Source organism: Chinchilla lanigera, unplaced genomic scaffold (assembly GCF_000276665.1).
Source record: "Chinchilla lanigera isolate Chin_1 unplaced genomic scaffold, ChiLan1.0 scaffold00155, whole genome shotgun sequence".
NCBI lineage: Eukaryota > Metazoa > Chordata > Mammalia > Rodentia > Chinchillidae > Chinchilla > Chinchilla lanigera.
This window is the reverse complement of record NW_004955556.1, coordinates 1072346-1085958: the sequence shown is the minus strand read 5'-3', so window position 1 is coordinate 1085958 and position 13613 is coordinate 1072346. Positions and strand designations below refer to the sequence as shown.

Below are 13613 nucleotides of genomic sequence, written 5' to 3'. Positions count from 1 at the left end.
CACAGCAGCGCCGCCAGCGCCAGCAGCCGCATCGCCTCGCAGCCTGCCCGGCGCTGTGACCCAAGGAGCGCCGCCACCACCACCGGCCCGGCCCTAGTTGTGCCCGCGCGTCCGCCCCCGGCCCAGACCCCCGGCCCCGCCTCCACCCCAAAGCTTGGCCCCGCCCCTGGTCCGCCCCTGGTCCGCCCCTGGTCCGCCCCTGGTTCGCCCCTGCCCCCTCCCAAAATTGGAGCCTTCCACCCCGCCCCATCACCGGCCACGCCCACCACCTGCCCCGCCCCTGGTCAAACCCGAACCTAGGCCACCCTAACCCAGCAGAATATGGTAGCCTGCCCGCGGCTGAGAACTGACCTGGCTGTGATCGGTGTGTGTGTGTGTCCTTGATCCCTAAGACAGGGTCCTGGGGACTGGGGTTGAGGGGCGGACTTCCTCTAGCAAACCCAACCTGAGAGCAAGCGGAGGACCTGCACTCACTCCTCCGGGGCCTCTGTGACCCCAGGGCCACTGAAAAGCCGAGGATGGACCAGGGTGGGGACCCCTGGAAAGAAAAGGTCCACGTAGACAAGTCCAGAATCCAGTGGAAACTATTAATCAGTGCTGTAAACTATTTTATAGCACCCAGGGCCAAGTGACTTACAGATGTTTCTAGCTCCTTCCACTGTGAGACCCAGGACAATTCTTAGTCTCCTTGTGCCTCAGTTTCTCCCATCTGTACTATGGGATCCACCCTGCTGGGGGTTAAAAAGACTAAATGAGAAAGTCCCTTAAGGTGGCAGCCAACACCTGTCAGGACTGCTAATATTATAGATAGGGACGCAGAAGCAAGAGATAAAGGAACAGACTCATGTCACAGCCAGGGACCTGCAACAAGGCCACCCGGCCCAGTCACTCTGAGCCAAAGCCTGGTCTCTTCCCCAGGTCATAAACTCAGGCTCTGGGCCCATCTGAGCAGCTGAGTCAGGATCTCTGCACAGGAAAAGTTTATGTGAGGAATGCTTTGTAGGGTCTTCCAGAGGGCATTGTGAGCTCTCTACACCCCAGGCACACCCTGGTCCCTGAGCCAGGGGTGGGTGTCCTCAGACTAGAGCCCTGGGCTGTGGAGCAGGCCCTGCAGGGACTGAGCTGACCGGCAAGGCAGCCCTAAGGGAGAAAGCAGCTCCCTCCTAGGCAGGGGCAGGAATGTGGAAGGGCACGCGGAGCTGAGGGTGGCTGGCCTCAAGGTTCCTGTGTCTGATGCTGAGGACAACTGAATAGCACAGGGACATCTGAACCCCACCCAGGCTCAGGGAGACCTGGAGACCTGTCCAGGGTTCTGTCTTACTGAGAACTTGGATTCTGATGGCGACAGCCAGGGGCCCGGGAGTCTGAAGCAGTGTTTAGCAGGACCAGGGAGGCGTCCTAGACAAGGAGTACTAGTTGTGAACACAGACTGTATCCCATACTGAGCAACAGCTTTGAGTAGAGGGGCAAAGTGACCTCTCTGAATACTACTTCTCAGATGAAGGTGACATCTGTGAAATGGCATGTGGGCCTGAGTTCAAGTGCACAGGGCTGGGGAAGACATGGAGCAATTTGACGTCCTCAGAGACCTCCACCCAGCTGTGCTACTTGCAGTGACTTCCAATTAGCGGAGATGTGTTGGCCACACTTGGAGAAGTCAGGCATTGCTTTGCCAGTGTATGTTTCTAACTACCACCCTCTCCTTTCAAAACTGAGATGACGTCCAACCTGGCCACTCCTTGCCCTGTTTTCTTTTTACCCACACTGGTGTTTGCTGGAAGTTTGGGGCTGGAAAATGCTTTGCATGCAGTTCTGGGATACATAAATATTGTGCCATTCTCAGCTGGGGCCTCTGTTACTACTATTCAATTTCCCAAGTAATCTGGTAAAATTTGTTGGTGAATGGTATCCTGAGTTTATCCAGTGGCTATGGGAAGCACAACCAGTGACTCTTGTGAGACTCATATTTCTGCCCCGCCAGTCTACATCAATAGAAACCTCCTGATCTTTCTCTATCTCCACTGCACGCCCATCCACAAAATTAGGATGATTAGAAAACTTGCATTGACTGTTCACCCAGCTCTGAATCTATCAGGTCTGCCTTTCTCCCCAGTTAGAAGAATAATACCTACTTACTTTTATAAAATTATCTCTATTAAAAATATCTCTACCTGGCATTCCTGTATAAACACTCACACTGCTATAAAGTTGATCCAGGATCCCATGGATGTTAAATACTCAACTAATCTTCAACTCTAGTCACTACAGAGGGAATCACCCCAAAAATCCAGGTCTCTCAGGATTAGTGCAGTCTGTGTTTTGAAAACAGATACCTTCTCTTTGGTGATAGAGATGAAAGAGCCTGGTGTGTAGTCAATGTGAGTTTATGTACAGCAGATATATCCTAAACTAAGAGCACCAAGAAAAAGCAACACCTCAGGTGTCCAGCTGATTTCTACTTGGTGCACTTCAGTTTGGATGTATCCAGGTAAGTTTGAGGATTTTCTCCTTCAGAATGCTCTCAGGTATGTTCCAGCTCAAAGCAGTGTTGCATGGTTGAACTGTCACTAAAAGAGAGTGAACGAAGAATAGACTGGATAGAAGAGGTTTTCAGCTATGACCCACTGTGGGAGGACAGAAAAGGGATTGTCATTGCAGAGGAGGCATCCATCCATCAATCAGAAGGGACAAGTAGCAGGACTTTGCATGGGACCTGCAACAGCATCTTCTTCTGCACAGCTAGGAAGGGTAGAGTGCACTGAGTTTTCCCCTAATGATAAGGAAATTTGAAGCTTCAGACCAGACAGATCAAAATAGCTAGACAGAAATAGTGCCTTCAAATCAACTGTGTTGGTGGCCCCAGTAAATGGGCTCATTCACCATCTTAGCAATGATTGTAAGCTTGGTGCTGGGCTCTGCAGGGTGGCTCGGGGTGGCTACCTGGGTCAGCTCCCAGGAAACAGAAAGGAAGGGGTCCAAGATTCCTAGAGGGCTCCAGAAATAGGAGAGGTCTGGTGTACGAAAAAGCTAGGAACTGGACAAGTCACCTACCTAACTGACCACAAGGAAATTTACCTTTGAACTGACCACTGATGCCCAAAACTAAAACCTCATTCCACTCCTTCTACTTTCATTGAATAAAACATCAAATGGGCAAAAAGACAGACTGAGTAAAGGAAGTTAAAAAGATGTAATATGTGATCCAAGTGGGGTTTGGGAGCCCATTGCTAAAGGACATTATTATTGCTTTCTGACACATTTTAATATGGATAGGCTCTACTTTATACAATATAAATGTTAAATTTCTTAAATGTGACTATGGAATAGAAAGTTTGTTTCTGGGAGCTCCTCACTGAAATATTTGGTGTTTACAGACAGGATGTTTGAAAATAACTCTTAAATAGTTTAGCAAAAATAGAAAATCTATCATATGAATTATATAATGCATATATGGAAAGAGACATAGACATAAGGAGAGATACACAAAATGAATCTGGTAACCTGATGAAGCTAGATGAAGAATACATGGAATTCAATGCAGTACTCCTGGAACTTCTAATACATTTTCAATTTTTTTTCCAAGAAAAACTTAAAAATAAAAGTTTGCTTATGACTAGGCATGGTGGCACATACATATAGTCCCAGCTACTTGGGAAGCTGAGACAGGAGGATTACTAGATCCCAGGAGTTCAAGCCCAGCCTGGACAACAGGTGAGATACCATCTCAAAAAAAAAAAGCTCATGAACTTTAATATATCCCACTTTCTTTGATTTATATGTTGATCACAAGCATCCTATAATTAGGATCACATATATCATGAAAATATTTATATTTCATTTAAAGTAGATTTCAGATGTTTTGTGACTCTGAGAAGACCTAGGCTTCCAGCCAGTTCCCATTCTAGACTCCTAACAATTTGGCAATAGGTGATTAAGACCTCTCTCTGTATATCTCTGTACAGAGAGGCAGAGACACCCAGCTTGGAGCAAGTCTAGATTAAGGATATTATGAAAGCAATAGATTGTAAGCAACCAGACACAGATGACCATCAGCCTGTGGGTCCTGACTCACTTTTCCAGCAATGGGGGAAGGATCTTATCACCATGGGAAGACTCTGGCCCCCATTTGGCCCCCACTTGGCCCCCACTTGGCCCCCAATTCCCATAAGAGGCAACTTGGTTTCACTAACCATCGCATAAAATTAATGCTGTAGTTTGAGTTTTATTGCTGCTGTAATTGTGCGTGTTTAATTTATAAATGTGTTTTTGTTTTACAGTGGCAAGGCTGCTATAAACTTGGATGTTTGTGTTTGTGTCATTTAGATCGATTCAACAGCAATAACTAAAGTCAGCACAGTTTCCACCAAATATGCCTGATCTTTGAAGCCCAGGCCTCCAGTTTGCTCTGTGGCAGAGATGCTCATGCTCCTTTCCTTAAGCTGATGTGGGTGCTCCAGGGGCTGTGGCAAATCCAGCAGCAGAGTGCAGACAGAGGAGGATTGGTTCAGCATCCTTTGTGGACAGTCACATGGAGTCTTTGTTCTCTGCCTCACACTAGGCATCAGCACGGACCAGTGCAGAACAGTGTGCATGAGTGTGCATGTGTGCATGCACACACACACACACACACACACACACATACACACACTTCCTCTCACATCCATGCATGAATACTCCAGGTCCTTCCTGGTACCTGGCTTGGAGGTCTGGACCTGGCCTTTCTGTGAGCCTCTGGGTTCCATCTTTCCTACAGCTCAGCCCATCCTCATTCCTATGCCCAACTATTTCTGTTGGGCTCTCTCTTGGCCTCCCAGAGAGTTGGAGCATTGGAGGCCCAGAGCACTGTCACACACTCACACATGCAAGTCCTTGTGCAAACTCTCTGGCTTATGCCCATAGGATGCTGCTTGCTTGGGGACACCACCACTCTAAATTGGCCAAAAGTCAGCAGCTCAGTTGCAGATATATTTATGTTTTCCCAACACTCGTGTCCATGGACACTTATAGGCACTCACCATTCACTGTATGCCTGTGCTTCTAAGGACCCTCAACCAGGAAGCCTGCCTACCTACAGGGCAAGTCTCCCATGGCTACCTTTCCACCTCTGGCTCCTGCTCCCCAAGATCTAGCTTAGACTTCTTGGGCCACCATGACAAGTGCAATAGATGGGGGCTTAAATAACTAGAATGCATTCATTGTCTCATGATTCTGGAGGTTGAAAGTCTGAAATCAAGGGGTTAATCTGAGACCTTGACTAAAAAGTCTGGTTTCTTCAGAAACCTCTGCTTGGCCATCTTCTGTGTCTTCACATGGTGCTGAAGCTTAGATTTTAAATGTTCCTCAGAGGTCCACATGTTGAAGACTGGTTTGCAGCTTAGAGTTATTGTGAGAGCCTGGAATCTTTAAGAGGTGGAACTTAATGAGGTGTTCAGGTCACTGGGGGCATGGCTTTAAAGGGACATATGGGACCCTTCTGCCTTCTTCTTCCTGTTTCACACCAACCAGAGTGAATAGGATTTCTCCCGCTTGTGTCTGCCATGATGTGCTGTCTCACCACAGCCCCAGAAGCAACAGGGCCAATCAATAATGAGTTGAAATTTCCCATACTGAACCAAAACAAACCTTTTTTCTTCATAAATCGATTATCTCAGATATTACAGTGATAAAAAGCTAACTGATACATGCCCTTTCTGAGGCTGACCAACATATACTATCTTTGTACATCTGTGAGTCATAATTTCTTGTAAGATCATCAGTTATACTGAATTAAGGCCCATCCCTATGACCACATTGTACCTTAAATACCTCTTTAAGGACTTTGACTCCAAATATAGTCACATTCTAAGGTACTGGGGATTAGAGTTTCAACACAGAGATTTGGGGAGGATACAATTTAGCCAATAACCACATTCATTACTGAGCATGTCAGAGAAGGTGGAAAGCTCTGCAGAGGTCTGTTAGGATCCCATTACCTTTGTCAACCCCTGACTCAAACCTCCTTTGTGATGTCACAATGCTAGTCAATACATTACATGTTATTCTTAACATGAGCTACTTATATTTCCCCCTCTGTCCCCACCATCTTTCATTCATCCTACTTCAGCTCATTTCCCTTTATTTTCCTCATATGATCATGCTTATAGGATCTTGTACCCAGTGCTGAACTGACCATCTATAATTTCTCAACTGAGCACCCACTTTGTATCTCTCTTGAGATCCTTCTCATCCAGACCTCTCAACTTTTGCAAGAAAGAAGGACACATTTCCAAGAAAGCTTCGATATTTTACTATATTGTGCTGGCTGGGTCCTCATCTACTATAAATTTCTCTAATTAAAGGTAACTTAATGTTAAAGGACTGAGGAATGAGATAGTGAGAGCTGGATTTCTCATAGTGTGGTCTTCAGACCACAGATACGAACAAGAAAGGCCTCCAAAGTTACTTCAAAGTGTGATATTGTTACAATTAAATGTTTTGCTGCCTTTCATTCTAGAAGCCATACTTGCTAATACAGACACCTCACAAAACAATATGAATCAGAGGGGAAAAGGATCAATAATTATCAACGAGATAATTATTTGGACATTTAACTGCATTTTCTGTATTTTCATGAGTATCTGTTTACTTAGTGCTCTGTTTTGAATGTGTTCCTTAAAAGTTCATGGATCTACCCCTTAATCCTGAATCCCTAGCAACCATTAATCTGCTTTGTACCTCCATAGATTTTTCTTGGAATATTCAATATACACAGAATCATATGGCATAACCATTTGTGTCTGGCTTCTTTCACTTGGTATAGTATTTTCAAGGCTCATTCGTTTGTAGCCTGTTTCAGTGCTTGTAATGTATACTTACATTTCCTTTAAGACTCATATAGTGTTAGCTCTTAAATTAAGGTCTTTTCCATTTTGAGTAAATTTTTATATATAGGGATCCAACTCCATTACTTTGCATACAAGTATACAATTGTTCCAGTACCATTTACTGATAAGACTATTCTTTCCCCTATTGAATTATCTTAATATCTTTATTGAAAAGGCAACTGACCATAACAATATGAGTGTTTCATATTATCATGTTCTTTTAATATTAAGATAATCACAAAATTGATCTTTCAATATGAAGCATTGCAATGGCAAACAGAAACACTGAAATGAAACCCAGGATTTGGAGGCAGATTTATTTTACTTTAGATGGGCACTGACAAAGAATCAATCCTTATAAAAATGTCAAGTCTCAAAAGCCCAGGGAGGGAGGTTTTTATGGGGTTTCAAATGGGAGGTACAGAGGTAGAGTATTTGGCTGTCTTTATTGGTTACTAAAATATGCATCATAGTGATCAACCATTTCTAAGAAGCAGAAGCAACCGGAACTGCAACAGGAACTGTCATCTGGGTAACTGAAGTATACTGGCTGGGGCAGGGGGCATTTTCTGCTACAATATTAATTTTTAAATATCCTTAGTCAAGAGATGACCCAAACCCAGTCCTAGTAAATTACTCCTTTCACATTCTTTTAAATTCAGTTATTATTTTATGTTTATAAATGAAATTAGGGCTTGGGATGTGGCTCAGTGGTAGAATTCTTGCCTTGCATGCACAAGTCCCTGGGTTTGATCCCCAGCACCATGAAAAAAATGAAGTGTATAAATGAGATTGATAGGTTATTTTTTTAGGGCCATCTTTGCTGTTTTTTGTAATCGGGTTTATGAAAGTTTCATAAAACAAGCTCTATCTTTTCCTAAGGTTTGAGAAAGCAAAAGTGGTCCATGATCTAAAATGTCTGGAGGTCCCTTGAATCCTCTAGAAGTGTTCCCCTCACCCTGATACTTATCTGCAGAGGTCCCATTTGTGTGCAAATGTTTAAACCACAAATGAATACTTTGTTGAGTTGCAATTGTGCTTTAAGAACAAGTCACTACTTTATCCTCTCCTCTCCCATCTATACCAGCTGAAGTCATCCCTGGTAAGCAAAAAAGTTTTCTTGCCAAGTCAGTATCATCCTTTACTTGTCCTAATCATCCGTCGTCTTTTCCAAAATCTCCAGCCACTGTTACTCAACCGAAAGAAAACACAGCCTGTGCATTGATGCCTTGGCTTTCCTGCATACCTTGCATCTGTCTTTACATGCAGGTTTGAGTCTCAGTGTGTTATGGTGGCTAGAACGTAGATTTTGGGCCAGGCTGTTTGTGTGTGAGCCTGATTCTGCCCTACACAAGCCATCGGACCTTGCCAGGTATCGGCACACTCACTGATAAAATAGGGATAATAACAGAAGTGACAGCTCATGGGATTGTAGAGCACACATGTGATTTAATTTAAAAATTGTTTAAGACAATGCCTAACCCATAGGATATCAGAATTTAGCATATAAATATGTCTTTTAAAGGTTGAAATTCCAAACCTTAGTACTATGCTACTATGGTAAGTTTTCTCACCCATTGATTTTTTTCATCAGTGTTCAATATTTTGATCAACATTTAAATATTCCCCTCATTAGTACTTTTTTGGCTCAGCAGCCTGCCTGTCCCTTAGATTGTCCCTGGATTCATCCCACCTACTGAGCCCCTTCAATACCCTGAATCTCTTCAAAGAAAAGTTTGACGCAGTCAGGCTCCTTTTTCTCTCCTCTAAATCTTCCAGCCCACAGCAAGTTGAAGAAGCCTCTGGCCTCAGCTACACCTTCACAAGACTGATGTCATCCTTGCAGCTGATGCCCATTCTGAGCTGACTCACAGGTTCCTGCTGCCCTGGACCAGCAGGGGGAATGCGACCAAGACAAGGCTCATGAGCCTCAGCTAATCTGTCTCCATCCTCGTTACCAAAAACCAGCCTCCTTCCAGATGTTGCTGTCTCAAAATCAGCTTGTTCCAAATCAGCATCCCAGCCAGTGTTTGCTCCTCCTCCTTCTCATTTCTCCTTCTCCCCTCTTGTTCTCTCTTTCCCATTGTTTTATTTGCAAATGGCACCAACATACACCACTCACCCGCAAATAGCTGACAGTAATTCTGGACAGCGTACTCTCACCAACTTCATCAAACATTAGCTATGCTCAAGTATCCCTCACATTCCTCCTGCCACCAGCTCTTTTACCTTGTTCACAGCAGTGCTGGCTCTGACCTATCCTTTACTGTGAAAGGGTGATCTTTCACAAATGCAAATCCAGCTTGCTTAACATCTCTCAAGAGCTCTTTGTCATGGGGAGTGGGTTTCAAGGTCCAAAGCCCTTTTTGATCTACTACTACCTTGTCAGTGCTACCACCTTTCCTGGCCTGGACTTCTGCAGGAGACTCCTAGTGATCTCTCCACTTCTCCTTTCTGTGGTGTCAACCTGATCTTGTCACTTCTCAGTGATAGCTGTGCATACTACACTAAGGCAGCCTGAGGAAGAAGGCCCCGTTGGAAAAGTGACACAAAGACTGAAACACCAGGTGAGCACAGGATCAGCCAAAGGAAGATAGAGGGTTGTGTTCCACTTAGCGGAGGGAGAGCATGGAGTGGAAACAGAGGACACTGAGAGATGGCAACAGAAACAGTAAAAAAGGCTGTTGGTAGTTTTTAAAAAAAAGGTACCCAAGCTCACAGAGCACCATCCACATCAGCTTTCCATTCTTTGTTCACACTTTATCCCCAGTGCAGTGCCTGACACAGGTAGGTGCTAAATTTTTACAGAGTGCTTGGAGAGATAAACACCTCCAGCACTGCAGCCAGATCAAGTGACTAGCAAGTCCCTAAATATCCTGTGTCATTCCCTCTTCTAAGGTCCCATATTTGTCTAGCCCATTGGTTCTCACCTAGGGACAACTTTGTCCCCAGGAAACATTTCTAATGGTCACAACTGCAAGGGGAGGGAACGCTAATGGTGGCACCTGGTGGGTGGAGGGCATTTCCCAAAACAGAACTATTCACCTGTGATATCTGCAATGCTGTCCCTGAGAAAGTCTCTTCCATGATTCACTGCTCCTCCAAGCCCCATCACCATTGCTTTTGGGAAGTTTTTCATTGGGATCCAACAGCCTGTGTGTGGGGACCACTTCTGGGTGCCCTCATTCTCCTCAATGTGGTCCACCCCTGACCTGGTGTCTGTTCTTTCTTTCCCTGGAATAATGGAGTTTGGTGTACAGGGTAATCCAAAAATCCAAAATATTCCAAAATCCTTTGTGCAGTCAGAGGCAAAACACAGGTACACTAAAAATAAAATTACCATCAGGAAACTATGTAAAGATGCATATGAAGCACAAATGAATTTTACGTTTAGCTGTGGGCCCCCCATCCCTGAATATCTGATTACTTGTATGCAAATATTTCAATGTCTCAAAAAATTTGAGAGTTCTCTGGGCACTAGCATTTGTAATAAAGGTTTCTCCCAGCCATTGGCAGGTGTACCTAACACAGTGAGCCAAGACTGACGTCTTTTCTTGAAGGAATGCCCCTGGCAGGAGGGTGCAGGCAAACTTCATGGCAACGTTTAACAGACCTATAGATGACACGCAGGAACTCAGATCAGGACTTCCCTAGCCCCATCTCCACCCTGTGGAGCTGCCTTCCTCCCATCATCTGTGCCACTTTGTCACCTACAGAACGGATGCCACCTGATGGCATGGTTCAAAGAGTCACTGCCTTCCACTATGAGTTATTCAAGTTTAATCCCAATAACATAAGAATAGAACTCAGGCAAAGGACGGATTCCTAACAATGTAAAAATAGAGCTGAATCTTCATTTGCAGTGGGCTCGCCTGGGATCCACATCTTGTACAGCAAGCAAGGACCCTGTAGAGCCCCCTGCAAAATCGGAGTCCCTGCGGCTTGCGCGGCCTTCAGATCCTGCACCATCGGAAACACTCCCAAGCTCTCTTCTTTGCCCAGGGGGTTTTGAAACGCTGCGCCCTGGGAGGGGCTCCATACCCCTGCGCCCTGGCTCTGATCCTGGTGGCTGGAAGGGGGGCCGGCCTGGGAGCTGGACAGAGGGTCAGGGGCGCCTGCCCTGTACTTCACTGCTGCTGTTGGCGTGACCGAGGGTCCTCGCCGAGAGGCCAGGCACGTTGCTCGCCTCCCACCTCCGGGCTAGGCTCCTGGCCCTCAAGCTCGGGGTCCTGCGCTCGGCCCTGCGCGCGCCGCCTCTCCAGCATCTCCTCGAAAAAGATCTGGCAGCTGAAGCCCTCATGGACGCCGTGCTGTGCGTGCTCCAGTAGCGCAGGCAGCGAGGGGAAGACGCGGCAACAGGCAACACAACGCAGCCCGTGTCTGGTGGTGACCAGTGAGTCCGGCGGCTCGCGCAGCTCCTGCTCCAGCTCCGCGTCTTCGCGTCCCGCGTCGTCCTCGGGCTCCCCTTCATGCTCGTCACCGCAAGCCTCTAGGTCCGCGCGCAGGTCGGTGTTGGAGGCCACCTCAAAGGAAGAGCCCCACCGCCGCTGCCGCCCGAGGAACTGGGCCTCTCGGACGCGCGGCTGGCTGCTGATGGGCGCGAAGCCCGCCTCGGTCTCCCAGGCCACAGCCACGCCGCGCACGGTCTGCACGCGGGTATACAGCGCGGGCACGCTTCGTGGGCCAGGGTCCGGGTCCCCCTGAGCACACAGGCCGCAAGGAGGCCGCGGGGAGTAGGAGCGGTAGGAGGATGAGGACACGGATGAGGGTGAGGAGGGGCTCCAGCCCAGCGTGATGCGCCACCGCGTCCTCGGGGAGAGGTTGTCTGCGCGGGCCAGCGCTGGCCCCTCTGTGGTTTCTGTGGAACCCAAGGACAAGGCGTCAATGCCCTTCATAGATACAGACAGGGTGTAACCTACCTCCTGGAGTTGCAGGCACAAAGGGGCCCTTGGGACAGCCGCCTGCCTTTGCCCGTTTCCTGCTGACATGGGGTGACAGTGCCTATCCCAGTGACAGTGCGGGATGATCAAGGGCAGCTCCCAAAGGCCACCAATGGATAAATACAGAGACAGCAGTTTGCCCTCATGGGATAGGTGCTCTAGACACCACGTGGTCCCACTCCTGGGTAAATGGAGGTTACTGGACATGTATGTGTGGAGTGAAACAAATTTACTAGACAGAGCCACACTCAGAAGGCCACACGGGACAGCTGCCAGTGAGGTGACATTGTAGAAAAGGCAAAGCAAAGCTACAGTGACAGAACAGGCTGCAGGGCACTGGGGAGGCTGCCATACAGGTGCATGAGGCTGCTGGAGCTTGGGATGACGATGCCCTGTGGGCTGTGACTGTGGTGGTTCCATATGGGACACATGTCACAGTTCTCCAAAGCTGACACTTAGCTGTTGGAGGCTGTATACACAGACATGGCGGGCTCCATGACGATGTTCAAAGAGCAAGGCTGCCCACCATACCTTCCTCATGCCATTTGTGACGGGTCTGTGTCTTACCCAGGGCATCTTGCCCTCTCCTAGGACTTAATGTGACACTTACTGTGTCACTTTCACCGTGTAAGTACATACCATGTTTTAACTCTTAACATTCAAAACATCTGTAAGGTTTAACTGTTTTGATTCCCGTTCAACAAAAGAGGAAACCAAGGCACAGAGAATGTAAGTGCCTGACACAGCTACTCTGCCTCAAGAGCAGCATTACCCTGACAGGCTAAGCATGGAGACACCCTGATCTCAGTCTGTTATAAGGGGATTGTTATGTCACAGCCAGAGTTATAGCATTGCCACGTTGTTTTATCAAATACACATTAAAATACATCCATTTTATGTTTCCATCCACACAGCTCCTGAAACCACTTCCAGTACTCACCCACGCCTAGGTCATTGGCAAATTGGCAAAGGCCAGTTTCCTTGCCCTCTTCTGGCCTATCTTTGTGGTCAGCACACCCTTAGCATCGATGATCACCTGGCACCCCAGGGCATTCTTTCAAGGGTGCCCAATCGGCTTACCCTCGCCCTCTCTTTTTCCCTACCTGGCCAGAACATTTCCAGACTGCCCTCTGTGGACTCGGGGCTGGTCACACTGAGGGTGGTCCCATCAGTTGTGGAATCTTCTCCCCGAAGGTCCTTGAAGTGGCGTCTCATGATTTGAAACCACACCTGGTGCTCTGTGCCACTGCTGTGAGTTGGCTTGGGCAGTGCTGAGCCCTCCAGCTGGTCCTGGCCCGAGTGGCCCCTGGGCTGCCACAGTTACTAGGTTCCTGGCTTTGCTCTGTGATGTCACCAGTGACCCGGTCTGTTTTGAGCCTAGGAGCCAGGCCAGGCTTCCCAATATGAGCTCATTTCCTCTGGAGATGTAGCCCTGTCATGTGTGTTACCAGGATCACACACAAAACATAGACCACTACAGGTGCACACAAGTATAAGACACAAACACATAAGCACATACATAGACACGTAAACACATACATCACCCATGATCGCTCAGATACACATGCAGGTGAACACACAAAGGCACATAGCCCACAGTGACATCAAAAAATACATAGAACTGACACAGACACACACACATAGACATTTACAGGAGATACACTTTCATGCACACACACTCATACCAGATACGCTGAGCCGCACATCCAATCATAGACATCTAGTCATCACCCAGGAGCAGAAGAGTCCTGCCTCGTGGGGCAGGGCGGTGCACACCTGCAATCTCAGCACTTAGTCTCAGGGAGGTTTG

General features: G+C 47.2%; 2 protein-coding genes across 5 annotated transcripts in view; both read right to left on the bottom strand.

The window, feature by feature from the left end:
- Positions 1–133, bottom strand: part of Vstm4 (V-set and transmembrane domain containing 4) — a 75091-nt gene extending 74958 nt beyond the window's left edge. For 3 of the 4 annotated variants that reach the window (XM_013508815.1, XM_013508817.1, XM_005412575.2), the window contains exon 1: positions 12–133. In XM_013508815.1, the coding sequence (XP_013364269.1) occupies positions 12–32 (21 nt within the window). In that variant the 5' untranslated portion in view covers positions 33–133. The other variant, XM_013508816.1, reaches the window with a different exon arrangement.
- A 10493-nt stretch (positions 134–10626) lies between these two features.
- Fam170b (family with sequence similarity 170, member B) lies at positions 10627–13133 on the bottom strand. Its single transcript, XM_005412573.1, has 2 exons — positions 12907–13133; positions 10627–11721 (listed from the first exon to the last, which is right to left on the bottom strand). Exons 1-2 carry the CDS (start codon positions 13016–13018, stop codon positions 10991–10993), a joined length of 843 nt encoding a protein of 280 aa, XP_005412630.1. The 5' UTR covers positions 13019–13133; the 3' UTR covers positions 10627–10990.
- Positions 13134–13613: the final 480 nt, after the last annotated feature.